The following is a 25,885-nucleotide window of genomic DNA, read 5'->3' on the forward strand; positions in this document are numbered from 1 at the left end:
TCATCTTGTTGGCCATCGATAATATCCTGTCCTACCAATTAAAATATGTTCTTAGTATTCCATTTTATTTTCCTTATCTGTAATCCTGCATTTTTTTACTAGGGGGCACATTAAAAGATCTCAATATAAATAATCACACTACAAAATTAATACTTACACAGGAAGTTTAGCATATATAACAAATAATAACATGCAATCTCTTCAGAGTAAAATGTAAGTTAAGGGGCTTGAACAAAGAAAGTATTCCAAATAAAAAATGAAACAATAAAATGGCGTGACAGAGAAATAATATCTATAAAAATGGCCTTTGCATTGAATATTAGAAAAAGTAGATACAAATTATAATGTACATAATTAGATCCTAAATCAGTTCTGTTAAATGATCTCCCACACTTAAGAGATGCTGTGTCATAATGAATTTTCTTAGATTGCTTTTTTGAGAACGTTCACATTTCAAAGAGTTACTGAACCCATTATACAATGCTACTCATAAAAACAAATTAACACTTCTGATAGGTCGAGGCTGGTTTAGTGAAACACAAGGAGAAGTATCAGAAAGATTTTATTTTCAAAGTAACTATGTACAAATCATCTTTATTTACATATACTGAGTTGAGCATTCTGCTTGTAGTAAATATATACTAACAATAAGAATGCCACCAGCATGAATCTCACTCTCTTAGGTGTGATACAAATACAGAATTATGTAATTGGAAAGTAAAGAAATACCTTTTAATTTAAAAGGAAAGAATTTCGAGCACCACTCACACTCCTTAGTGTACCTTGTTACCCACTGAATTTTACACAAATGCTTTCACATACCACAGTATTGTCCACAAATCTGCTTCCACATCTCTGCATAAAGGGTAAAACTACTGTTTATGAAAAACACTAGGCAACAACCTGGAGGAAGAGCATAAAATTATATCCCTTGTGTCATGACAAATAGGAAAACATCAACAAAATTATGCTCTAAAATATCTTGACTTAAAAAATCATAAAATATATGCCCTACTTCTGGAAGATTGCCAAAATCTTGGGATCTTTAAACACGACAAGATCATAGAATGCCATTGTGATGAGTAAGGCTTGGCTCATGGCTTCTCTTTCCACAGCTCCAAGAGCACGATATGATTCAATGATTGAAGCTGGAACTTGGATAGGTGTGTAAATGGGTAGAGAATTGTTTGTAGAGATGTCTGTGCTTGGAGTACTTTCTCTAGCTGCTTTGCTTCCATCCATTATTTCAGAAATGGATAGAGATGGTAAACTGTCGCTATTAGCTAAAATTAAGTCAACAAGTCCCAGAGCCGATACACGCTCTGTACCAACAAGGAGGTTGAAGAAGCGGCTCACTATCCTTTGCTTCAGCAGAAAAACCTTGAAAATTTGGAAATACCATTAGCTAACACAAACATTTCAAAACACATATTTAAATTAAGATGCTTAAAGATTTCCGGTGATTATACGAGGGTCAATGCCATAAATGGAGGTACCAACTTTCCTTCATGATACCCAATATTTCAGTACCTGGGCTTATCATCTAAGGAAATCTTTAGACATGGGTAGAATGAAGAATAGATAAAGTTCCTGCTGAATGGGGAGGGAAAATGAATGGTGGCTATAAAAGGGTCATTAATTAATTAAATATCACATTTAAAGGTAACAGGGTGCATAAACTAGGGTGATGTCAAGCAATATGAGGGGCTAGGGGATCATAAGCAAGGCTTAGTCATTATCATCAAAATAGGTAGTCTACCAATTAAATATCATAGGTTTTGTACACTCCATATTAACTATTACATATAACATTTGACTCCCTATTTTTTAGCCCTGCATAATTTCCTACCATTCTCCATATTCTCGAACTGCTTCAATGATGTGCAAAATATTCAATAGTCTCCCCCATTTACCTAAAATTTTCCCTTCTATGAGGGCCTTTAATATCCAACTACATCTCAACCTCTAATCCAGCCACTCTATTCCCTTCTTTGACTTTCACCTAGTAATTACCCCTCATTTCTCACAAAATTAAAAACTGTCAATTGTCTTCCTGTTTTTCTTCAAAGACAGCCAGCCCAAATTGAAAAGGCTAAAATGGGGGTAGGGAAGGTAAAGAATCTGTATCTTGGCATGGAGGATAATAAATAAGGTCAGTAAAGGAAGGCATTAACAGTAAAAAAATGTGCATGAGCACCAATCCAAGATACTAACCTCTGAATAAAACAGACCCTCCAGTGTTACAAAGGGTACACTGGACTACAGATGATTGAGAACAGATACAAGGACAATCATTCCTGAGAAAATGGAGTAAACATTATCATCTTCCTCATGAGCCCATTATACAAGGTGTGATCAAAAAAAGACAGAACCGATTTATAACTTGTTTATTTCAACGGATACAGCTCAATCGAACTTGTCGCCCTCAAAGTAGATTCCTTGGTTGACCATACACCTTTGCCAACGTTTCTTCCAGGTCTCAAACCCTGCCTGGAAAGCCGCCCTAGGGATCCTCTTCAGGTCTGCCGTACAGTTAGTTGTAATGTCCACAATATAGTTAAATCAGTGTCCTCCAAGGTTGATTTTAACTTTGGAAACCAAAAAAAAGTCTGATGGAGCCACGTCTGGAGAGAAGGGTGGCTGTAGGATCACAGAAATTCTGGTTCTGGTGAAACACTCAAGTCACGATCAGTGCCATGTGAGCCAGCATGTTATCATGAAAACACCATGCATTGTTTCTCAACATGTCCAGCCTCTTTCGGCTCACTGTGACCCTCAGCCTCTTAATAACCTAAAAGTATAAATCTTTGTTGGTTTGACCTTGATGGATATATTCGTAATGAATCAACCCTTGCCAATCAAAGAAACACACCAGCATGATCTTCACATTGGACCGTGACATGCAAGCTTTCTTTGGTTGTGGAGAATGAGGACCTTTCCACTGAGAAAAATGAGCCTTTGTCTCAACATCATAACTGTAAACCCAGGTTTTGTCACTGGTTACGATGGTTTTAAAAAACTCTGGGTTGGCATTGCCTCGATCCAGAAGTTCCTGACAAATGCCCACACATTTTTGTCTCTGTTCATCAGCCAGCATCCGCGGGAAGAATTTTGATGCGATGTGCATCATGCCCATTAATGTTCACTTCCTCGGCTATCTCCCTAACAGTTTAATGGGTCTGTTGAAGTGGAAGGTCGCCCCGTTTTGGAATCTTCATATGTAGAGGTTCTGCCCAAAATAAAACGACTGTACCACTCAAAACACTGGCTTTGATTCATAGCTACATTAACGAAGGCTGTTGGAAACAAAATTTCATGCCTACACACTGTTCCTCCTTCATTGCTGCTGTTGTATACAGCAACGAACAGGTTAAGACACGTACCGCTGCTGCTGCATAACGACTTGATGTAAACAAACGCATCACCTCTTGTTTTACTCATCTGATGTGTTGCTAGATGGTGCACTGTGTCTTGTTTCCAATCCATTGAACAGTTTGCGCAGAATAAAATCAGTCCAGTCTTTTTTTGATCACTCCTTGTACAGACCAATTTCAATGAGGAGAAAAGGTGATTAAAAAAACAGGGCCAGCTCAAAACCAAGAAACTGCCACCTCTCTCATATTTTAGAATTCATACCCTTTTTGCATAGTCTCAGAAAAAACTCTACAAATGATTATTAATACATTCTATCTGTACTCTCAATGAATTAAGTATTGATCCTTTCATAGTATGATGTAAAATAATTGTAGGATAAGTTACAGGTAATGTAATTGGGATTAACATACAATTTAATAAATGGGAAAATATTCAATGTTCATTTTGGGGCAAACTCACTTTTGTATTCTATGCTAAATTTCTACGCCGTCATTCATTAAATAGGGCTAAATTTCTACGCCGTCATTCTCAGTGATGGTGCCACATTAAAAACACTAATCAGGAAGGCAACAGGAAATCACCTCAAGTTATCTCAAGCTATCATGACAGAGCCAAATATGAAAAATGAGACCTTGCAAATACAGGGCTGAGCCCACAGGACCTAGTGTCACACCTGGCAGTGGAGGAGGCAAGGCCTCCTCTGTTGCCATCCTATGAAACCCTTGCACAGCTAAGCAGATATAAATATGAGAGAGGACAAAAGAAGAACACCACTGAGAAAATGGGGACTTGGACAATGTGATAGAGATAATGAGTTAGTAAGTTGGGGTGTAGACAGGGAATATGATATGATAAGAACTCAAGAATTTAGGAAAACAAGGAAGGAAAAGTTTCCATGGGCTCATCCTCAACATTTATGAAGGAAGATATGAGAGATGGCTCTTGGTAGAAATTCGAAGACAGCAGGAAAAGTGGACGTAGGAAATACTGAGAGGCATTGGGATACTGAAAATAAATAGGAGAATGTTAGGAAAGCAAAGTATAGGAAAGAAAATATTAGCTTTTTGGATGGAATCAAGGGAGGTAGAATGCATGCAAATTTCAAGAAAAAGCTATTTTATCATTTATTATGGGGTAATGTGAATCAAGGCTTAGGAGCACAGAAATGGGTAATACTGAGGTTCACCACAAACATAACCTAACCTGGTAGACTATTGCAGAAGGAAGGTAATTTCTATTGTTGCATTGAATAAATTTCAAGGCAGGCAATCAAATAGGTCATACCTTTTTAATACTTCTAAAATAAATGTAAATTTAAAAGCAGGGAAATGAATGAGTAAATAAAAAAGTTAAACCTTTCATTTTTAACTGGCACAAAGACCCAGAATGAATCTAAACAAAAAACAGGTTTTAATTATGCTTAAGTGATAACCACATTGCAGCAAAATCTTTAAGATGTACTGTAAGATGCCAGGAGCTTAAATTTAACAAAATCATTGACTTGTGATATGATTAAAATTTCAAACATAAAAGATCCAGCAAACAGTTAACTTTGACTGATAATGAGTTTTTACCATAGTTTTCACTATTATGTTCTCTCTCACATCACTCACTTTAAACATTAAAACTGCATCATAGATACTTGGAAAAGGATACCATTTACAAATTACTTTAGGAGCAAAGATTGAACATAAGTCAAAATTCAAGTACATATTAAAAGTAACACAATAAAAAATAAAAATTACTAGTAAAAGAAAAGTAAATACTGGCAGATTTATTTTATGGCCCTCATGCAATAATAATAAATAGAATAAAATGCTATCAACTTTGAAACTAGTTTACTATGCTTCTGTTCTTTCAAAATCAATCTTTTTCGTTTTAACATTATATCCAGAAATTTATATTTGGCTCTTAAGGTTTACATAACAATTAACATAGCAATTAAAAATTATAAATTCACTTTTCTGACATATTCAGCATACCTTGTGGTAATATTCTTCTGAATGCTCATTTTCTAGCCTCAGATTTAAGATAGTTAATAATATGGCACTCATTTGGGAACGGAGAATGGCACTAGAAATCACTGCAGGAGAAGACACCGATGTAAGCATACTATGGTTGGAAGCCTCCAAAACAAATATGTCTGAGAAAGGAATATTCTCTAAAGCACAATCCATCTGTAAAACAATTTTATATTATTTTGTATTCCACATGGTGGAAAAAAATGAAGAAATCGTAAGTTGTCAAATTTCAATTTTTACATTTTACTTGATTTAAAGCTTATGAGGGTCCAATAACAACAAAGGACTAATGAAATCATGCTTGAATAGTAAGACTTCCTAAGACTAATTAAAATTGAACAATATGACCATAACACTAACCATTGCAAAAATTTTGGGCAATGACATTTTTCGTCCAATGTCAGCAGAGGGGAAAAGGTTGACATATTTCCAGTCTTTGACATCTCCATCTCGAGCAATTTTAGCCCAATACAGAGAGTTTGTTCCCAAATGAATACCAACAACACTCTGAATTTCCTGAAAGACAAGACTAATTCAACATCACAAAAGAACAATTAATGATGAAATTAAGGAAGACATTGCAGTTTCCCATTTTAATGTCATGGGGAAAAATTTGAACTGTGAATGCCCTACTGTATTATTTCCAAGACTATACATTGAAGATTAAGTGATTGATTGACATTTATTGGTTCCTAAAATACATGTTAGTGACATTCATGGAACATGTCACATTGCTTGTAAATATTCCTGACAGACACAGATGCAATTGGAGTTTGAATATAAAATGAGTCACAAATAAAAATAAAATAGTAAATAGGAGCAGTAACAGCATACATAATAAAAATTATTTATCGACAGAGAGATAGACAAATTCATCCACAGAATAAAACTGATATCTGCACAGGAGCTGATAAAGTTCAGATTTAAATGACAACAAATTTTCTATTTCCCTTAGTTTTCCAGGTAATGCTTTCAGAAATTTGACACCAGCATAACAAGGATTCTTAGCAAACATAGCCAAGTTGTGAGTAGTTATCCTGAAGATAATACACCTTCTTGTGCTGTGTCTATATACATCAGCATTGGTTATCAAGCTAACATGTTTTTGTTCTGCTAAACTATAATAATAGCATGGAAAATATACATACAGGGAATAGTTACAATTTTATGTTTTTTAAATAAGGTCTACAACTAACTGCCCTTTGAACTTGCCCTAGGATTCTCACTGCCCATTTTTGCAGCCTAGGAGGTGCATGGCATTACATGAGTGCCCCAACACAGTCATTCCATATTTCAGTTGACTATGAATGAATGCATGACAAACTGAGAGAGCCATACCACCATCAACCAGGGTCACAATTTTACTCAGGAGGTAACAACCTATAACAACTTTATTGGTTATTTTATCAACAAGAGTTGCCCAGGATAGTCTCTCATGGATATGCACCCCCAAGAATTTTGTCACACGAGAACTTAAGAGAGGACCCATTAATCCTCAAAAGTGGGGAGGCTATAATTTTTCTTTGGTCGGGATGAAATTGGATGTCATTTTCTCATTGTTCATGAATACCAAATTATCTTTACACCATTTATTCATACATTCAATGCTACTTTGAACTACTGCATGGTTTAGGTTCTTGGAGGAGGTTAGGTAAGTTGTACACATCTTCTGCATACACATTTTTTTAAGGTGATCAACCGGTTAAGGTAGGTTTTGGATGGACACAAGTACCAAATAAATAACAAAACACATGACAGCATCCTACTCTGCATCAAGTCCCTCTTTATATCTGTGCACTTCCTTTCCCTCTTCATGCCGTCCAACATTCCTATCCTATTCATGCCCTTTCCTTGTTTGTCTAACATTCTCCCCTCTATTACATTCTTCAACATTCCACAACCAATCAATACAACCTTCATCCATTTTTCCTGCCTCCTAAGGTTTTACCCCAACAAAACCCTTTCCTTGCCCACCATGCCTAGTACTTCCTCCTTTGTTTTCCTTTCAATCCATTTCACCTTCTCCTTCCTTCTCCACACACACATTATATAAGCCTCCAATCTACGTCTATCCTCCTGCTTCAGTGACCACGCTTCTGCGCCAACTATGCTCCATATCAAAGTTTTGACGAGTTTTTTCTTAACATCCTTACTCAACGTCCCTGTCATCAACACCCTCCTCCTTGCGAAAGCTTCTTTCCCCAAGTGCAATTCTTCTCCTTATGTCCCTACTACTTTAACCATGTTGGTCCAAAACACTTCCGAGATATGTCAACTGTTCCACCTGATCTATTAGCAAATCTAACAGATTTTAAAAACTCCCTGTTGACTTTCCATCTTAACTCCAGTTCTTTCCATGCCTCTTCAATAATTTCGTCCACATATACATCGAACAGCACCAGTAATAATGGGAAACCCTGCCTTGCACCTCTTCCTAACACTGCCCATCCGGACTCACCGTTCCCCACTCGCACATGAGCAGTCTGAGACATGTACAGGTTGTGGATTAGGCTACTGTCTTTCCAATCTATTCCTATTTTCTGCAATATATTCCTTAATTTTTCCAAAGTCACCCTTTAAAATGCCTTTTTGAAAATTACGAAATAGGCAAATACGTCCGGATTGTATTCAATATTCCTCTTGATTAGTCATCTCATTACTACAATGGCATCGCACGTGCCTCTACCCTTCCTAACCCAAACTGATCAACCCCCAAGTAATCATTTGCCCTATTCCCCATCCTTTTGTTGTTGATCCTGAGATCCACTTTAGCTGCCTGGGATATCAAACTTATTGTTCTATAGTCCTCCCATGATGCAGCCTTTACCTTTTTCAGTACAGGAACTAACAATGATCTCAAAAAGTCTTCCATCCAGATTCCTTCCTCAAAGATGCTACGAATCATTCCATATAGACTCTTTTTACCATATTTTTCTAAACCTTTTAGCAGTTCCGCAGGAATGCTGTCTACCCCTATGGCCTTATTTAATGTCATCTCTCCTAATGCCCTTTCTATCTCATCATCAAGGATGCCTGGACCTAAGCTATCTTCATCTACGTCATATTCTCTATCCATGTCTAACCTTGCTGGTCTGTCATTTACCATAGAGTTCTTCTATATATTCCTTCCATCTCTTTTGGATCTTTCCTGTTTCAACTATTACCTTGTCTGACTTATCTTCAACTGTTAACACAGATCTTCTCTTTTTACTTCCCGATAGTGTTTTAACGTTCCTGCATAGCGCACCAATTTCACTCTTTCTCTGCAAACTTTTCATATCCTCGTCTTCCACCATGCTTCTTTTGCTTTATTGGCAACCCATCTCAATTTATTATTTCACTGTTTGTACTTCCTTTTGCCTAACTCTATGTTTGCATACTTCCATTTCCTTCTCTCAAATAACTTTCTAACCATATTATCCGTGATCCATGGTTTCCTTGTTCTTTTCCCATGAACAGTTCCTATGGTTTCTTTTGTGGCTTTCGATATCTCTTTTTTGATATACTTACATTTTTCCTTGATCGCACTCAGCCCTTTTCTATCATTCATTATTTTCTTTACCGCCTGCTGATACTTATTCCTTGTCAATCCAGTTAATGCTTCTACATTGCATTTCCCAATCTGCCACCCCTGTCTTATCTTTTCAATGGGCACTGAACTTCATAACAAATAAATTGTGATCAGAGCCCACCATCTCCTCCTGAGAAGCTGTGCGAATTGATCACACTGTGTCTAACCATAATATAATCTAACTGATACCTTTCTGAGTCACCTGGCATTTTCCATGTATCCTTTTATGGTGTCCAAAGCAAGAGTTGTTGGTGACTAATCTGTTTCCGGCAGAATTCAATTACTTTCTCGTCGTGGAAATTCCTCAAACCAAAACCATAATCCTCCACCTCGTATCCATCTCTTCCTTTGTCTACGATCGCATTCCAATTCCCCAAAACTATCATATATTTTCCTGCAGGAACACGCGCGATTATGCCCTTTACCTGATCGTACATACTATCGACTTCTTCCTCCTTATGATTGCTAGGTGGCATGTATATCTGAACAATGACCAAGCTTGTCAGTTCTGCTTTTATGAGTACCTCTTCTAGTGATGCTCTATCCATTGCTTGCTCTATGTTGAATATGCTTCTTCCTACCTTTTTACTCAATTTTATGGTAACCCCTTGTGGACTCTTGTCCCCTCCACTGTATTTTACTCCATAGCTGTCACTCCAGTAGTCCCTGCTATCTTTCCATCTCACCTTGTAAGATATAAAATAACTAGATTTCCTCTTTTCATCTCTCATAATATATTCTCTAATTTTCCTGCCCTCAACATTCTAAGTTCCCATTCTAACTAATTCAGTCTTCCAAGGCTTTCGTGAGATGACAACCGCAGAAGGCTTGCCTCTCCCACTGCCTGGCATGACAAATGACTGATTGGGCTAAGTCCCGTAGTTTCCAGGACTGATATTCTCTACCTGGTCTGTGCAATAAATGCACCAACTGGTGCAATCTGGCAGCCATGGCACGGACTACAGCCCCGCGGACTCAGACAACTAGCCCCGCCTCCTAACGGTGCTAGTTGGCTGAGACCAAATGTCTGTGGTTGGTGGATCGTCAAGCTGTGCATATGGAGCCAGCTATGTTAGTTCCTGTAGTCCCTTGTTTTCACTATTTGTCGAAAATGGAAATTGACCAAATCACAGAGCAATGAATCAACATCAAGTTTTTTGGTGAAGTGTCGTAAAAGATATCAAGAAATGACTGAAATGTTGACAGCTATTTACAGTGATAATGCTCAGAAGACAACATCCGTCTTCAAGTGGATCAAGAGTTTTAACTATGGCCAACAATACACCATGGATGATGTGAGGCTGGGATGACCTTCAAACACCTGTGTTGATGATGACAACATTGATTGTGTTCGGTTCCTTATCCTTACTGATTAGCAAAAAACTGTCCGAATGATAGCTGATGAACTAACCTTAGGAAAATCAACAGTGCACAATATTTTAACTGAACATGATGGATAGATCCTTCACCATGACAATGCACCTGCACATTCAGCATTGATTGTTCGCCAGTTTCTGGCAAAAAATTCAATCGCCATCCTTGACCATCCTCCTTATTTGCCAGATCTCACCCCCTGCGACTTTTTTCTCTTTCCAAAACGCAAAAATATGATGAAGGGACAACACTGGGAAGATGTATACACAATAAAGCAAGAAAACTAAAAAGCCTAACTGCTGAGGACTCCCAAGGGTGCCTTAAACAGTGGAAAAGAAGATGGAATAAGTGCTAAGTGTGAAAATAATCGATGTAGACTAAATTTTGAAAAATAAAGTTTTTACGGCCTCAGTTGGCGTATTTATTGGACAGAGTAGTATACAGTTTATCATTAAAGTATTGGGAATTATAACTGAGGTGGTTTCCTGTTGCCTCTCTGAAAAGTGTTTTTAACATAACACCATCAATCAATGGCCACCCCACTGGGGTCAGATGCCTTTGCAGCCACCTCACTGAGAAACACTGGCATGGGTGACCCTACAAGGACCAATTATCATTGCTCCCGCCAGCACGGCTCTAGGGGTTATCAGAATGCACAAGCCCTTCCACCACGTCAAGGTTGAAGTCCATGGGAGGGCTGCATACATATACGGCCCATTAATAAAATAATTTGGGAGGTTGTTTATGCATAGAAGGAAAATTTAGGGATCCACAATTGATCCTCGAGGGACACCTTTCTCTATCATCAAGGGATAAGAGATTGCAAATGACTTTGATTTAGCTGAATATAATTTAACTGTTTCTGATCTTCCCGTTAGAAAAGATTTTATCGATTGGTTGGTTATCCCAGAGATTCCATTTTCCTCAGAATTATTACATGATCAACTAACACAAAAGCCTTTCGGAGTCATAGAAAACACCATTTAAATTATACCTTTCGCCAAGTTCAAGTAGGATAGTCAGGATGAAATCACAATGTTTGTTGAAATAAAATCCCATTCAGTACTTCTTTTCTTTATGCAGTGATGCACACATTTTTTGGAGGGTGAATGGCAAAGAGCACCCTCACCATAGCATACAGCGTTCGTAAAAAAGGTATCAGGACTGGTTTGCTGTAGCCTCAACGGAGCAGTGGATGAGGGTCCAACCGGTCAGCTCAGTAGAGTGGTCCCCCACCACTCAGACGCACTTTAGTTCCGTCGCCTCTGGTCATGCGTTGAGACAGGACGTGGATTTTTGTGACGTGTGATTGTTTGTGGTGTTGTTGCATTAGCATGGAGTGCACCGTTGAGCAACACTACGCTGTGAAGTTTTGCGTTAAACTTGGGAAATCTGCGTCGGAGACCCTTGAACTTAAGCCGCACAAGAGTTTATGAGTGGCACAGAATGTTTCAAGAAGGCCGGGAGCTCGTCGAAGACAAGCACTGCGTCAGACGCCCGACAACCGCTTGACCCGATGCTCAGGTGGGCAAAGCAAAAAACGTTTTGGACTCTGACAGGCATTCAACCATCACCCTTATCAGTGGTAAGACCGGCCTTTCAGTTGGAACTGTCCACACCATTGTAACAGAGGATCTTGCGATGAGGAATGTGCGCGCAAAGCTGGTGCCGAAAGTCTTGAGCGAGGAACAAAAACTGTTGCGGGTGGAAATTTAGCTGCTGATGAAATTCCGCGTGGCAACATTGCCTCATCCCCCCCTAGAGCCCCAACCTGGCTCCACCTGACTTTTTCTTGTTTCCGCGAATAAAAATGGAGCTCAAAGGATATCAGTTCAACTCCATCGAGGCGGTTCAAGTAGCAACGACAAAAGCTCTCAACAGTATTCTGGAAACTGACTTCCCGCGGGCTTTTGACGAGTGGCACATGCACCGAACTAAGCACATCCATGCAGGAGGAATATATTTTGAAGATTATTAAGTAATTGTAATGATAACTGCAATAAATTTTGATTTTTATAACCAGTCCCGATACCTGTTGTACGGACCCTGTATGTCTATCTGAATGAGGTGAGATTGAGAGATGAGCCAACCCCTACAGTGGAGTAAAATAGTGCAATGGTATTTCCATCCCTTTTGAGTGTGAGTATGCATAACCTATGTCTGGATCTACAAATGAATCACAGACCAAAACATGACCTTTCAACTTCAAACATAATTAGACTGATACATGTCTTTCATAATCTCTCCATGTCAGTTTTTTCATCATATAATGTTCTCTATTACCATGGTGTCCCAACCATCCAAGGATATAGGCATTATTTTATTCATGATGACGTTCTGGTCCTAAATTTCACTGGGTCATTCAATAGCATAGCTCAACCGACTATTAAGAAGACTGGGCTTTTGTTTCAGGGACCCATCTCCAGTAATGATCTTTTTCTAGGAAACCTGGTTCATTGTTAGTGGATTGGAGCAAGTCTCCTGCAACTGCAGCACAAAGTTCTAGACGTTGACCAGATGAAAGAGAATGCAGCTAGGCCGCTGATGGACTATTCCAAAAAAGGACTCTGCCGATTGTTTTGAAAAGTGGAAGAGATGCTGGGATAAATGCGTGGTCCCAAGAGTACTTGGAAGGCCTCATTGTTCTAGGTAGGCTATTTTCCTCAAAACATTACATCATTCCGTCCTTTCTGGACAGACCCTCTGTAGTCAAGAGGAGTCAAAAAATGTAACTTTTTTGTTCAATTTAGTTAAATTTGCTGCTTACAATATGTAACATAAAATGTTAAAATGTCAGAACTTTTTTGCTGGCATGTTGGATTCTAGGGTATATTTTCTCTAAAAGATGTATTTCCATTAGCTTACCATATTTGGTTTTATTTTCATAGGAGTACTAAGTTGTTTACTCTGCTTAGATTGAAAAAGCACTATTTTTTCTGTGCGCCCAGGTGAATACAAATCCTTATATCTAGGAAAATATTCACATAAAGACTAAAATATGGAATTTGGCCTAATGATAAAACTAACAGTAATATTAAATACAAACAACCACCTAAGTAAAGACCAGTGTGGATTTAGGAAGGGGAAAGGAACATATGATGCTATCACAGTAATGATAACATAAGCAGAAAGGAAAACTGAATAAAATCAGGTTTGTTTGTGTTTTTTGTGGATTTTGAGAAAACATTCACAGAGTGGGTAGAGTTAATGGAGATATTGTTGAATATAGGAGTAGACTGAGGGATGGTGCATATTTTAAACTTATTCATGAATCAAACAACACGGGTAGCAGATGGACAAACAGGCTGGTGAGTGATTTTTGTAGGAATGAGGCTGGGTTGTTCATTATTTTCAGAACTTCTGAACATACATGCTAAGGAAATTTTAAGAGTAGCTTGGAGAGGGTAAGGAGAATAAAACTGGGAAGCAAGGTGATGAAGACAGGTTTACAGATGATCAAGCAATAATAAGTCAAACATCAAAGTGAATGCAGTTACTGTTGAGTGCTTCAAAGGAACAATAAAAGGGTTATAGATAGATGTCTTTATTTGGGCAAAATTGAGACCAAATGGTCATTTCTTCCATGGGTGGTATGGGATTAACCACAAGAAAGTGGAAGTAATCAGATTATTGAGAAGGCTACATTAAATATTTAATTGGGAATGAACAAACTAGAGCAGGTAGAGCCTCATGTATTTGGATAATATTTAAAGAAAAAGAGCCATTTGCAAGAAGATACTTGACGATGGGTACCCATTGTAAAGATGATAAAAAACAGCAAAGACATTAATATGGATCATAGAGCTTTTCAGACGTGACAACTTATCTTTGAAGCAAGGGAATGAGCATAGACTATAGGCTTTTATACGCGAGTGATGTGGAGAATTTAAAAAATAAGCAGGGCAGAGCCAAATACTGAGGTTTTAAATAGAGTGGGAAAAGAGAGAAAGTTACAGGGGGATTTCCAAAAAAGGGAGAGAAAGTGAATGGCAGAAACACTGAAAGGTAGAGGCATGCTGAAGCTGGATGGGAAATGAGGAAGGGTGGAGAGAAGCCTTAAATCGGCACTAGCCTACTCTTATAGGAAGGTACCAAGGGGTCTACAGCTTAACATCCCATTCCATGGATGTCATACTCACGTGTTCACACACGAATGTTCTCCATTAAGTATGTCAAGCAGGCATCAAGATACCACTGAAAAAGATCAGCAGGATTCGAACCCAGGCCCTCTGGGTGGCAACCCAGTACAATAGCCACCACACAATCCTGACCCCCAAATAATGTAGGGTAAGCAGGGTAGAGGAAGAAAGAAAGTAGGCTTTATAGACAGCTTAAAAGCAGGCAGACACTATGAAGAAAGATGCAGGGCAAAAAAATATAGTTTTTGCAATACTTTCAAAGTAAATAAATTAAGGGCTATCCCAAGCCTATCATTTAATAGGTAAAATACTATGATGATGAAGGATAAAAGTAACCATGAGAGAAAATAGATGTAACCAGTGTGTTGACTGCGAAAAATGGTTAATTTGCCTGCCTTGGAATGACCAAATAACCACTATTGATATCAGCCCACAATAAGAAAATGCTCATGAACATGGTGAAGCAGCTAGTAGGTTCCTCCTGCATTTAAAATCATTTGAAAAAAATTGATTCCTCCTAGACCAATCCGAATCAAGTTTTACTCATAAAAGTAAGCTTTATATAACCCACAATTTCCTTCCCATACGTGCTAAGCCTGATAACGACAAATATGTTCACAGTGTACTTCAGTTAAAATAACACTTATTTTATTCTTAAAGAACTATCATGAACATAAATGAAAAACAATGGTTTAAGGAAAACTTGATAAAAAACCAGAATACATTCAGCAATTCTGGTAACCAATTAATATTTTATTTCTTACCAAAAAAAATGCAACATTAATATTCAAGCTCCAGTCGGACTAAACACAATATTGACAGACAAGGGACGAGGCTCCAAATAACTCAGCCAACGTCCTAAATGCCAATCCTTCCACAGAGAAAAAAAAATTACATGACGTGTATGCATATGCTGTCCATCAAATTCCTAGCCTTAGAGCTAGCCAAATTATAAGCACTAGGCATTCTGCCCCTCTCATAAATATCATGCATTAACTTACTTATCATTATTCCAACCACTTCCACTATAAAATTTGTTGTCTCAGGCGTAACTTTGTGGAATTTGCATAACATATTGAATGTAATGAAATAATTGACTTTGTAATTCCACACACTTTATTTAAAAACACGACCCAGGTTTCGACGTTGAACGTCATCATCAGGTCATCGTCACCTGATGATGACGTTCAACGTCGAAACCTGGGTCGTGTTTTTAAATAAAGTGTGTGGAATTACAAAGTCAATTATTTCATTACATTTCAACACTTCCACTATATCAATCCTTTCTTTCCCAAACCTTTGCCATTCCTATAGATTCACCACCAACCATCTTCATTTCATCTACTATATCACATGGCATAGGTTTTAAATAAACATTTGCCTCAACAGGAGTGTCATCTAAGCAAATTTTTCTCAATTTCCTATGAAAATGTCTGTAATTAAATGGTCAAACTTTCTACTCATTTGTATCCTTCGCATTTCAATAAACAAACCTTTCTTCTTTCCAACTCCATCGTGGGTTCTACAACATTCGCAGAGAGTCTCTTCTTATCCTTAGTACTTTTAAGGGTCCCTTTCTCTTGAACTCTTTCGTTAGATTTCAAATTCGTTGTGGCATTCGTGACAGCATTCTTTTTCAAATTCACCTCATCAATATCATAACGAATGCTAAATATTCTCTGAAAGAAATGTCCGATTCAGTATTAATCATTTATTGTGTCGTTAACAGTCTGTGTGGAAAAGACGCACTTACTTGAAAAAACAAACGAGGAAAGCCATTTCTCATTGACAACATATTCCACCCTGTGAATTACATTGAGCAGATCTTCCCATTCACTCGGTCTCCCACACTCGTTCGAATCAAAGATGCCGTTAGTTTCTCTAAAAGCATTGAGATAAAACTGAGCGAGTGTAACCAGATAATTTCTTGAATGGTATCATTATTTTTCTACAAATAAGTTTCCAAAATCGTTGAAGTACTTCAAATTTCAGATAATTTCATTGATTCTTGCCAGGTGCAAATGCAAGGAACTTCAGCTAAAGTAAAGAGTGGGTAAACCAGTCCTTACTAAGTTACAACGTTAAATAATTGCGCTTACGTGACCGCAGTTCATACCGCTAGTACGTCGTAAAACATTCTTGTAGTTACAATAATACATTGCTCCTACAAACTTAAAAAATGCTTTACTTTGAGAAATAATTTACACATGACCTCAGACTTCATGAAATTGTATTTGAACTTCGGAATTGAATCTATTTCTGAATATACGCTGTTCAGACCTTGGAATGAGGCGTTTGTAGCACGACATCTGATTTTATCATTGTCATTTCGAAATTGATTCATTTGAAATAGTCATGAAAACTTCCATATAAGTCATGAGTTGAAATGTAAATTTCGTCAGACAAAAATGTCCGAGTTGCACCCGTCTCGATTGTTATTTACAATACGTCGGACGAGGCGATGCACGAACGTAAAGCCCACATCTCAAATTACACCGTAAAAAGATGATTGAGGGAATTGTGACTTACTGTTATCTTAGCCGAACTGTGAAATGGTTCTATAAATCTCATACATTTTCGAATATGAACACAACGTAGCCAAACATCAATCCTAATATATAAAAATTGTCCTTAGGAGACTAGCAATTGACTATCGCATTGCGCCGATTGTTTACCTCAGAGCTACGCTTTCTTTTCGATAGATGGTGTAACAGTAGAAAGTTAGAAGCTCGAATGTCATTGGCTACAAATCGCGTCCACTGTATCGTGCAAGGGCAACAAATGGTTAAAAGAGGTGTAAACTTCGGAAGGAGACCGGGTGCTCCCCTGTTTTGGTAAGCCCTACATTCATATTTCTTCAGTATTGCATTGTGCAGCTAACTTTTAATGTGCAAAATCAATTCGGCATTGCATGCTTAATTGAGATCGCATTTGTATTTGTTGTGTAAATAAGCCTACTCCTGTTACCCTTTAAAAGTTATCTGCATTTTGGGAGTCTTTTTCCTCGCTGATACTTTTTATCTGATTTGAAGCCAACACCCATCAATGGTTGGTTAGCCTGCCGAGTTAGTTGCCAAAATTCAGTGAATAATTCGTGGCACTACGAATTTACGTTAGCGGTACGCGTTAATAAAGAACAATTTTGTAGGCATTTCTGTGCACTAGGATAGTTGAGGTTTTTTATTTCTAGTAGTCACAATATAAATTATTGGCTCTGTGCCAAACAGTTTTTTTGCGATCCTTGAAATCGTCTGTTTCTATTTTTTAACGAAGTGACGTATGAACTAGCATCGCCCACATTTTATTTAAATTATTAACGCAAATACAATAACGTATTTATCCACTGGCACTATCGTATAAACAGAAGAGTTGTAAACGCTGCAACGCATGCATTCTTACATAGCCCTGCCTGGCTGCCTCCGGAGGATTATGGCGGACATATCGAGAAAAATACGGCCAAAGAACTTCACAAGTTCTTAGCTGGTTCACTCCGCTGTATTAATTTTTAAACTCCTAATAGTTAGTTTTAAGTTCTGCATCCCTATTGTTTTAACGAATCTACGTTTGTCATCCCATGCCGGTGTACCAAATTAGTAAGCCTCCAGTAAATATTCACTCTGGTTAGAAATGGAAGACTGCGTTAGCGTTCAGATGCCTTAGTATCCTTTCTCTGAACTTCCTCCGGCCGGAGTGAAATTACAGTGATTTTGAAGGACTTATTTCGGATTGATTCCCGTTTTGAGTTAACAATGGATAATTGTGTCCTGAGAAAGTGAAACTCACATTGCACTAAAGTTCAAACCCCTTGATCCCCTTGTGATTTTATTTTCAGTGAGACAGAGTTATATCACTGCCTCCGGAGGAGGCAGTCCAAATGAAAACATTTTATGTTTATTTGATTATTCGTCCGCCTTTACGCCTTCAGAATGGTATCGTATAGTTGAGCCCAGTTGTATATATTTTTCCGTGACTGGCCTGTAGAAAATCCCGTCAAAATTGTTTGGATATGGTTAAGTCGCAGATCAATTGGGTGCTGCAGGAACGTTACTAATATACATTGCCCCAAAACCACGTGCTGATTGCCATGCTTGATATTAATCTGGAGTATCACCAGTATTTCCCTCGTCACGCAACCGGGTGATTGTTTATTTAATATTCGGCGTTACTCCCATCATTTGTACCTTCGGAGCATGTGTCCGAATGCATGGAACTTTCAATATGAGATTGAGTAGTTGGCTCTAAGTTGGTGATGTACATCGGCAGAACCCCCGGAGCCCATTGTGTGTCAATCATCTCAAAAAGCAGATTTTGTAGGCATGTCCTCCTTAAGTGTAAAAATAAAGGTGCTCAAGATAAATTAATTCGAGCTCCAGCCAGAGTTTGGCCTAGCACAGGAGTTTCTTTTTATTAAAATTGTTGGCATTAGCTGGGACTGATCAACGTTTGGTACTTCGTTTCCATTACATGTGCGGCAGACTGGCCCCAGACCACTTGGAGCAGTAGCGTGTGTTTCACGAAAAAGTCTCCGAGTTAACTCGCAGCGAACGTCGATTCCTTCGTAAAGTAGCCTCTCACCCGAGGCCCTTGAAATGATTATTTCCTTTCATCGCATGTGTTGAGGTGTTTCCCCGTGCCAATTCTATTTCTCTGCTTTCTTTTTAGACGTTTCAATTCCACCGATTTTTGTCTTAGGCTGTGGACAATACTTAAATACAGGTTGTGACATGTAGCCTCTCTGCTAAGGGTAATGTCCTCGTCGTATCCGTAATTTGTTTGGGCGCTCTTTTTGTTTTGGTAAATTATGCTTATTTATTTAACCATGAAAAGCCATCTAGATATTTTGAATTATTAAGCATTGTGTTTGATGTGTCTGGCCTTGTTTTGTCACAGCTCGAGCATAGGTCGTCCCGACATTTCTCCTCGAGTAGTCATGCCTGGTGAAAAGCGGTGACGTTGGCAGAAAGATATGTAAGCTGGCGGCCGTGGTTTATTATTACATTGCATTGAATTCCAAAGTTATCTCCCTAGCATCCATTTGCATGTTTACGGGAATCTATGAAATTGTATCTCATTGTGAGTTTGAATCATGTCTCATATTAGTGGCACGATTTTTCACATGGCGGTGGAGGCTAGCGAATTTCAGAATTCGAACGGAATGAACGGCGGTGGGGTTTGTTGGCTTAGGGGGAAAGCTGGTTTTCTTGGGTTTTACTACCGAAGCAGAGCACAAGCTGGGACCGTTGAGGTACCACGGAGGTGTGTGATTCTTTAGTGTTTCCTCTGCGATTTTTAGGAATTTGAATATTAATTGAAGGGCAGCATTATTTCTAAACTTAGTGAATCTGTCAATTGCATCAGTGCTTCGTCAGTGATATCTTTCTTCCATTAAGCATTGGAACATTTTTTATTGACATACAACCCCCCTTTCAACCCAACGACTCTATCCCTTCATCGTGCTTGGATTTGTAGAATACAAAATTGATTCCATCCGTCGTGATCTTGCGTAATTTCGTAGGCGGGCTGCTGAACGACTTATGCCATGTTTTGGCAGTAGGGATCGGCTTCGGACACTGGAGATAATTAATTGAGCAATAAGAGCACCCGTGCTCATATGTTGATCACTCTTAAATTAATCTTGGGGCTTTGATCCATAATGACGCTTGCAACTTATTGATAATGTGTTGAGGCAATACAAGAGTTCATTCGATATGCGAAGTTGTTCGCCAGGTTAGATATGACATCGAGTGGACGGCGCAGTCTATTGAGAGCCTAGGAGCATCGCTCCGACCTAGTTTTGGAACTGTTAGTAGGGGGCCTACCAGACGGTCGGCTCCGGTCGGCTCGGATTCCGACCGGATTCAAGCCTCGGCCCCACCACCAGTCCCGCGAAGGATTTTGTGGAAGCTTGTAGCGTAATAATGTTATTAATTCGTATGCTTTTTCGATGCTTCACTTTCAAGAAAAGGACAATTTGAAAGGTTTGATTTCTCTTTTCTGAGGTTTCGGCTTCGCTGTTTAGGGGTATGTGATCGGTCATTCGAAAATTTCGAAAAGGAGCTTCTCAACTCGTCCAAACCGTAAGTGATAATTATGGTCCTGTGTGTGTATATGTGAAAAAATATGGATATTTATTTATTCACACATACAGGCAACCACGCGGCAAAGTTAATAAATAGCTCGCACGACTGGATCGAGGCATCACTAATTGAAGTAACATCGTGAAATTTTTTTCACTTTTCTACTGTCTCATTGTGCATTGAGATACTTGATACCATCATCTCTTTACCAGTACTTGATAGCCGGCAGCAAAGACGTCTCTTGTTTGCTGTTGCAGCCCGCGAGTATGTTTCACGGCCTACGACATCGTCATTTTCAAAACGCCGGCCACCCAAAATGATTTTTTTTAATGGGTCGAACTGATGAAAATCACTGGGGGCTAAGTCGTGGCTGTACTGTGGGTGTTTCAAGCGTTTCCAATTTAATGTTCGTAACCACTCCTGCGTTTGTCTCGCCGACGTTAGCGACTTATTAGGCTTACCCTCGTGTGTACGTTATAGTATGTGTGTGTGTATATATATATATATATATATATATATATATATATATATATATATATATATATATATATATATATATATATATATATATATATATATAATCGTGCATTGATTCCGAATGATTTTTCTTATGTCTGTGCCAATTCTGACGTATCAACTCGACAAAATCGAAATATGGACTCCGCGTCAAGTGTGTTCAGGGTGTTATGAAGTAGTGGCTAGGGTACCGGTGAAAATAGTATATTTACTGCTGTCTGGTCCATTTCAATTGATTAGCAATATCATTGGGATGTTGTTCGTGATAATCTCAGTATCAAATTTAGGCAAAGATATTTATGGTGTGGATGGACTTCCCCTATTACTGACATTTGGTCGGTATCGTTCGTGTTGGTGCCATGGATGTCGGTATCCAAGAAGACTTATGAGTATTTGCATGGTACCTGCATGTCAACGCCTGGGATGTGTGGCAGAGTGTCATCCCACTCCAGGCATTCGACAGTAAAATTATATGCCTTCTAAATGTTAGTTAGCTAATTACTGTCATTATGGTAGTCAACAGTTCACGGTGGATTTGGATGAACACGCAAACCAATCTCCGTTACAGTTTTAGGCCTCGCATTACGGGAGACAACTTGACACCCCACGCTATGAAAATCTTACTTAAATTCTGCAATCCTCAAAGGTCTTGCTTTTATCACAGTCCTCAACATTCCTTCGCCAATCTAAATTTGCTGCATCTAATTTTCTTGCCTGTATTGAATTTTTTCCAGCAATTTACTTTCCTTTTCTAAAATTCCGAGTACGTCTTCGTTTGCGTCAATGTTCATAGTTATGTTAATTTACATAACTATGTACATAAAATTGACGACTATATTTGAAAATGGAGATGGAGAAACCAAACAATAACATACCTATTTCTCTCATATCCACATTATGCAAGGTCAGGGAAGATGTAATTGTTAGTTCGATAGTGAGCTGCCTTGGTAGTCTGATGAAAAACTGGCACGGTATCCGAAAGGGTAAATCATGCTTGACAACTTACGCTTTTTGTTCTTGATATCTTTAGTTCGGTAGAGATGAATGTTCCAGTGAATCTATTTTTTCTAGATTTAAAAAAGTTATCGATAAAATATATCATACTACATTATTCACAAACCTAGAAGTTAATGGCATTTATAAAAATATCTTGGACTGGATTAAAGGCTGTTTGCATGATCGGGTACAAAGAGTAGTCGTAGATGGTGTTAATTCTAATGCGGTACAGGTCACTTCAGGTGTTCCCCTAGGTAATGTAATCGGTCCTCTTTTATTCCTTCTCTACATGAAGACTCCGTGGTCAATGGTAAAATGCGTTTATATATATATATATATATATAACACTTTTTGAAAGTCTCACGGACGTGAATAATAATGTATAACACTAAGCACTAGTAGACACAGACAAAAACACAGAAACACACAAAAAAGAGACTCACTATTTTTCGAATTTTCGGTGGTCGTGACCACCTTTATCAAGGAAGAGAGGGACAGAACTCAAGGTGGTCACGACCACCGAAAATTCGAAAACTAGTGAGTATCTTTTTTGTGTGTTTCTGTGTTTTTCTCTGTGTCCACTAGTGCTAAGTGTTATACATTAAATATATATATATATATATATATATATATATATATATAATGTATAACACTAGCACTAGTGGACGCAGAGAAAAACACAGAAACCCATATATATATATATATATATATATATATATATATATATATATATATACAGAAACAGATATAAGGAAAAGGGATATTTATTTATTTATATTTATTCGCCGTTTGGCGGGATTTCGTGTTTGAATATATATATATATATATATATATATATATATATATATATATATATATATATATATATATATATGTATGTATGGGTTACGGACGATGCAGTGATTGACATAGTTATGCGTCGTCCTGAGTGTAACCTAGCTTGATCAGATACCTTTGATGCTATATGACGTTGGTGCGACACTTGGCAATTATAATTAAGCTTAAAAAATTGACGTCCGGAAGAACTTTTGGAATAACAGCAATTCCCTCCCGAACGCCTACTACTTACGGAATGCTGAAAAGACTCGATCAAACACGTACGTGAGTGTTGGGGAAATGTGACGAAAAGGTTACAGAGCAATGTTATCTTTCGCTGGTTAGGCCTCATTTGGAACATGCGCCTAGTACATATATGGGATCCTCACGAAAATGGACTGATTGACGAATGGGATGACGTGCAGCGTAGAGGAGCTAGATTCGTAAAACGTTAAGAAATACTCTTGCTCCCAAGGCATCTCAAGTTTCATTCCAATCGCCATGGGTCACAAAAGCACCGTATTGCATTATTACGGTTGTCTGTTAATAATATTTTATCATCTGGGATATATCTGTAATTGGCTGCGTGATCGCCATGTAAGTAAACTCAACTGCTACCCATGGTGGTGATGTCGTCTATAACAAGAAACATTAAAATAGGATGACTCTTTCATGGGAACAATGTTTAACTTCGCCCGATAAGATTCAATAGCATCTATGATGATGAAAAAAGACACAATGGTTTTCCACATAGAATATTTATATTAGGATCTCGGTTTCGTTACAGCGTCTTCACGTTCGCTGTAACAAAACCTAGATCTTCATAAAAGTATTCTCTGTGGAAAAACCAAGTGTCTTCTTTCATCATTAAGGATTTCCATCATATTAAGCCTGAAACTGTTTCCGTCATCAATGATGAGTGATTACAGTTTTTATACCAACAAATGGTTTTTCACCTATCCCATTGTTTTTTTATGAGTAGCTAGATAGGAGATACCCGATCGATAGTATTCCTCAAGTCTAGGATATCCGTGTGTACTGGTATATTATTTTCTCCCAAAACCAAGACATTGTGAATGAAAAGCGCCCAGAGGTATTAATTGTTTCTTTGATTTCGCCTAATTATGCATTTGTTCCCTGCCAAAATGTTATTGTTTTTAATATATTATTGTCAGAAACTGAAATTAGAGCTTATTTTCATTAAATATCCGTTCATAGTTGCGCGTGGGTAGTGATGCAACACGGCGAACTTCGGTGATTATTGGCCTAGTGGAGTGAAGGATGTTAGCCGGCATAAAGTGTTGTGGCTTTTTACCTCATGTCGAAAATACGACTTGGTCGTGTAAAGCAGCGAAGTGTTGCTGCAAAGTGCAAGCATGCCGGCAATCCAGCGCTGAAGTGAATGAGGCCTTGGACAAGTTTGCAACGGTAGTCGTGTTGGCATATAATTATTTATGTACCAATCTTCGCACGATAAAGAGCTTCAATGTAAGCACGAAAATCGCGAATTCTGTAATAAATGTGAATATGGAGGGAAGCCATTACCTAAGTTTGCCAGTTGTTCCCTCAGCGCAGGATAAATGGTCGATATTCGCATTCCTCAGAAACGGTTATGTGTGTCTTATACAAGTAACTGGAGAAACGTGGAGATATATAATGAAGAAACATGAACCTTCTCTCCCACGCCGATTCTGCATTCAATAAATTCTCAGTGATCTTGTGAACTGTGCCATCGCCCTATGCTGATGAATTGTGGTGAGAATGACCAGTTAATCGCTGTTCACGCCATTGTATTGATTTTACAATGGGATAAGTTTGCCTATTGGACCATTTACACGAACTATCACGTAATTCGCGGATATGAATGTTTCACAAAACCGGATCGCTGATATGAATGTTCAATTCGCTCAATGTTCTATTTGTGAGACTGCATGATTAAATGTAAGATCACGTTGGAACTGCAATTTGCAATTAGGCTTTGAATGCAATGTAATTGTTTCTATTATGTTCATTTGACATGCGTGTTTAAATGAATGGTTAACGGTGACCTGACAAACACATCGTGAGAAGGAAACTTGGGCCGAAGTAAAGTGATATTCCGCTCTTATGAAAAAATATTTCTTCACTTGACGAATTTACTATGAATCACTAAAGTAAGTTCTTTCTTCAATTTCGACGGTATAGAACGACAAAGTTGAAGTGGGTGGTGAAGTTTTTTTTTGCCTCAAGCAACCGTGTCGTGTATATTCTATATTCTCGGGACATGAGTGGAAACTTTTAATCCTGTTTTAGTTTTATACAGTAAATTACAGTCTCCGTATTGTATTTCTAAATATAAAATGTGTGCATTTCGTTAATTTTGTGCATCATGTATTAAATATTAAAAATTCCTTCTTATAGCGTCACAATTTTACTTCCTTTATATCTTGCTCGAGGATAAAATCAATGGCTTCAGTTTCTCACTACATACACATGGTTGTCAATTCTGTTTGATGCACGTCTTAAATCCTTTCATGTCGGACATTGCCATTTTCCGTAAAAATAACATTTGTTTATTACTCATTTCATCCCCTCCGTGCTGGATATGGGAGTGAGTAAAATGCGTTTAAATTTTTGAACTAATTAGGGCACCATAATGTAACATTGATTAGAGATGGAAAATGCACTGTTGTTGAATTGATTAAATTTGCTAAAACAGTTTTATTATTATTATATGTCCCATGTAACGCCTTTGTAAAATAAAGTAATGCACATTGAAGATACGCCGCTATAGTGGTTGTAAACAACGCTCCTTCTGTTTAAAAATAGTATTTATATTTTATGACGCGTGAGTGGAGGTAGAATGTAAGCCTTCAGGTTGGAATCATTCCTGTGACTACCATTTTGATTGTTTTTGATGAATGTTCGCGCAGCGGTCTTATTGGTCGAGTAATTTTTTTTCACCCGTGCCACTCGTGACTACTAAATTGTAGGTGCAAGTTTTGACACATCAGTGGTGGT

The 25,885-nt window shown here is 38.1% G+C and overlaps 2 protein-coding genes across 5 annotated transcripts in view; one reads left to right on the forward strand and one right to left on the reverse strand.

Moving 5' to 3' along the window:
* Positions 1 to 545: 545 nt before the first annotated feature.
* On the reverse strand, positions 546 to 17,123 carry LOC139697430 (transcription elongation factor, mitochondrial). Of its 2 annotated transcripts, XM_071596133.1 has the most exons (6): positions 17,010 to 17,123; positions 16,234 to 16,361; positions 15,974 to 16,159; positions 5,757 to 5,912; positions 5,358 to 5,552; positions 546 to 1,380 (listed from the first exon to the last, which is right to left on the reverse strand). In XM_071596133.1, the coding sequence occupies exons 2-6, from the start codon at positions 16,273 to 16,275 to the stop codon at positions 1,012 to 1,014; spliced, it is 948 nt and encodes a 315-aa protein (XP_071452234.1). In that variant the 5' UTR covers positions 16,276 to 16,361; positions 17,010 to 17,123; the 3' UTR covers positions 546 to 1,011. The 2 variants fall into 2 exon arrangements, with proteins under 2 accessions (XP_071452234.1, XP_071452235.1); XM_071596134.1 differs by lacking the exons at positions 15,974 to 16,159; positions 16,234 to 16,361 and having other exon boundaries at positions 17,010 to 17,102.
* Positions 17,124 to 17,218: 95 nt separating this feature from the next.
* LOC139697420 (activating transcription factor 7-interacting protein 1-like) overlaps positions 17,219 to 25,885 on the forward strand; it is a 78,708-nt gene continuing 70,041 nt past the window's right edge. For 2 of the 3 annotated variants that reach the window (XM_071596115.1, XM_071596120.1), the window contains exon 1: positions 17,219 to 17,314. The gene's annotated coding sequence lies outside the window, so the exon portion shown is untranslated. Of the gene's footprint in view, positions 17,315 to 19,719; positions 19,737 to 25,885 lie in introns of those variants that run through there. The other variant, XM_071596119.1, reaches the window with a different exon arrangement.

Source organism: Hetaerina americana, unplaced genomic scaffold (genome assembly GCF_022747635.1).
Source record: "Hetaerina americana unplaced genomic scaffold, ioHetAmer1.1.p SCAF_76, whole genome shotgun sequence".
Taxonomy (NCBI): Eukaryota; Metazoa; Arthropoda; class Insecta; order Odonata; family Calopterygidae; genus Hetaerina; species Hetaerina americana.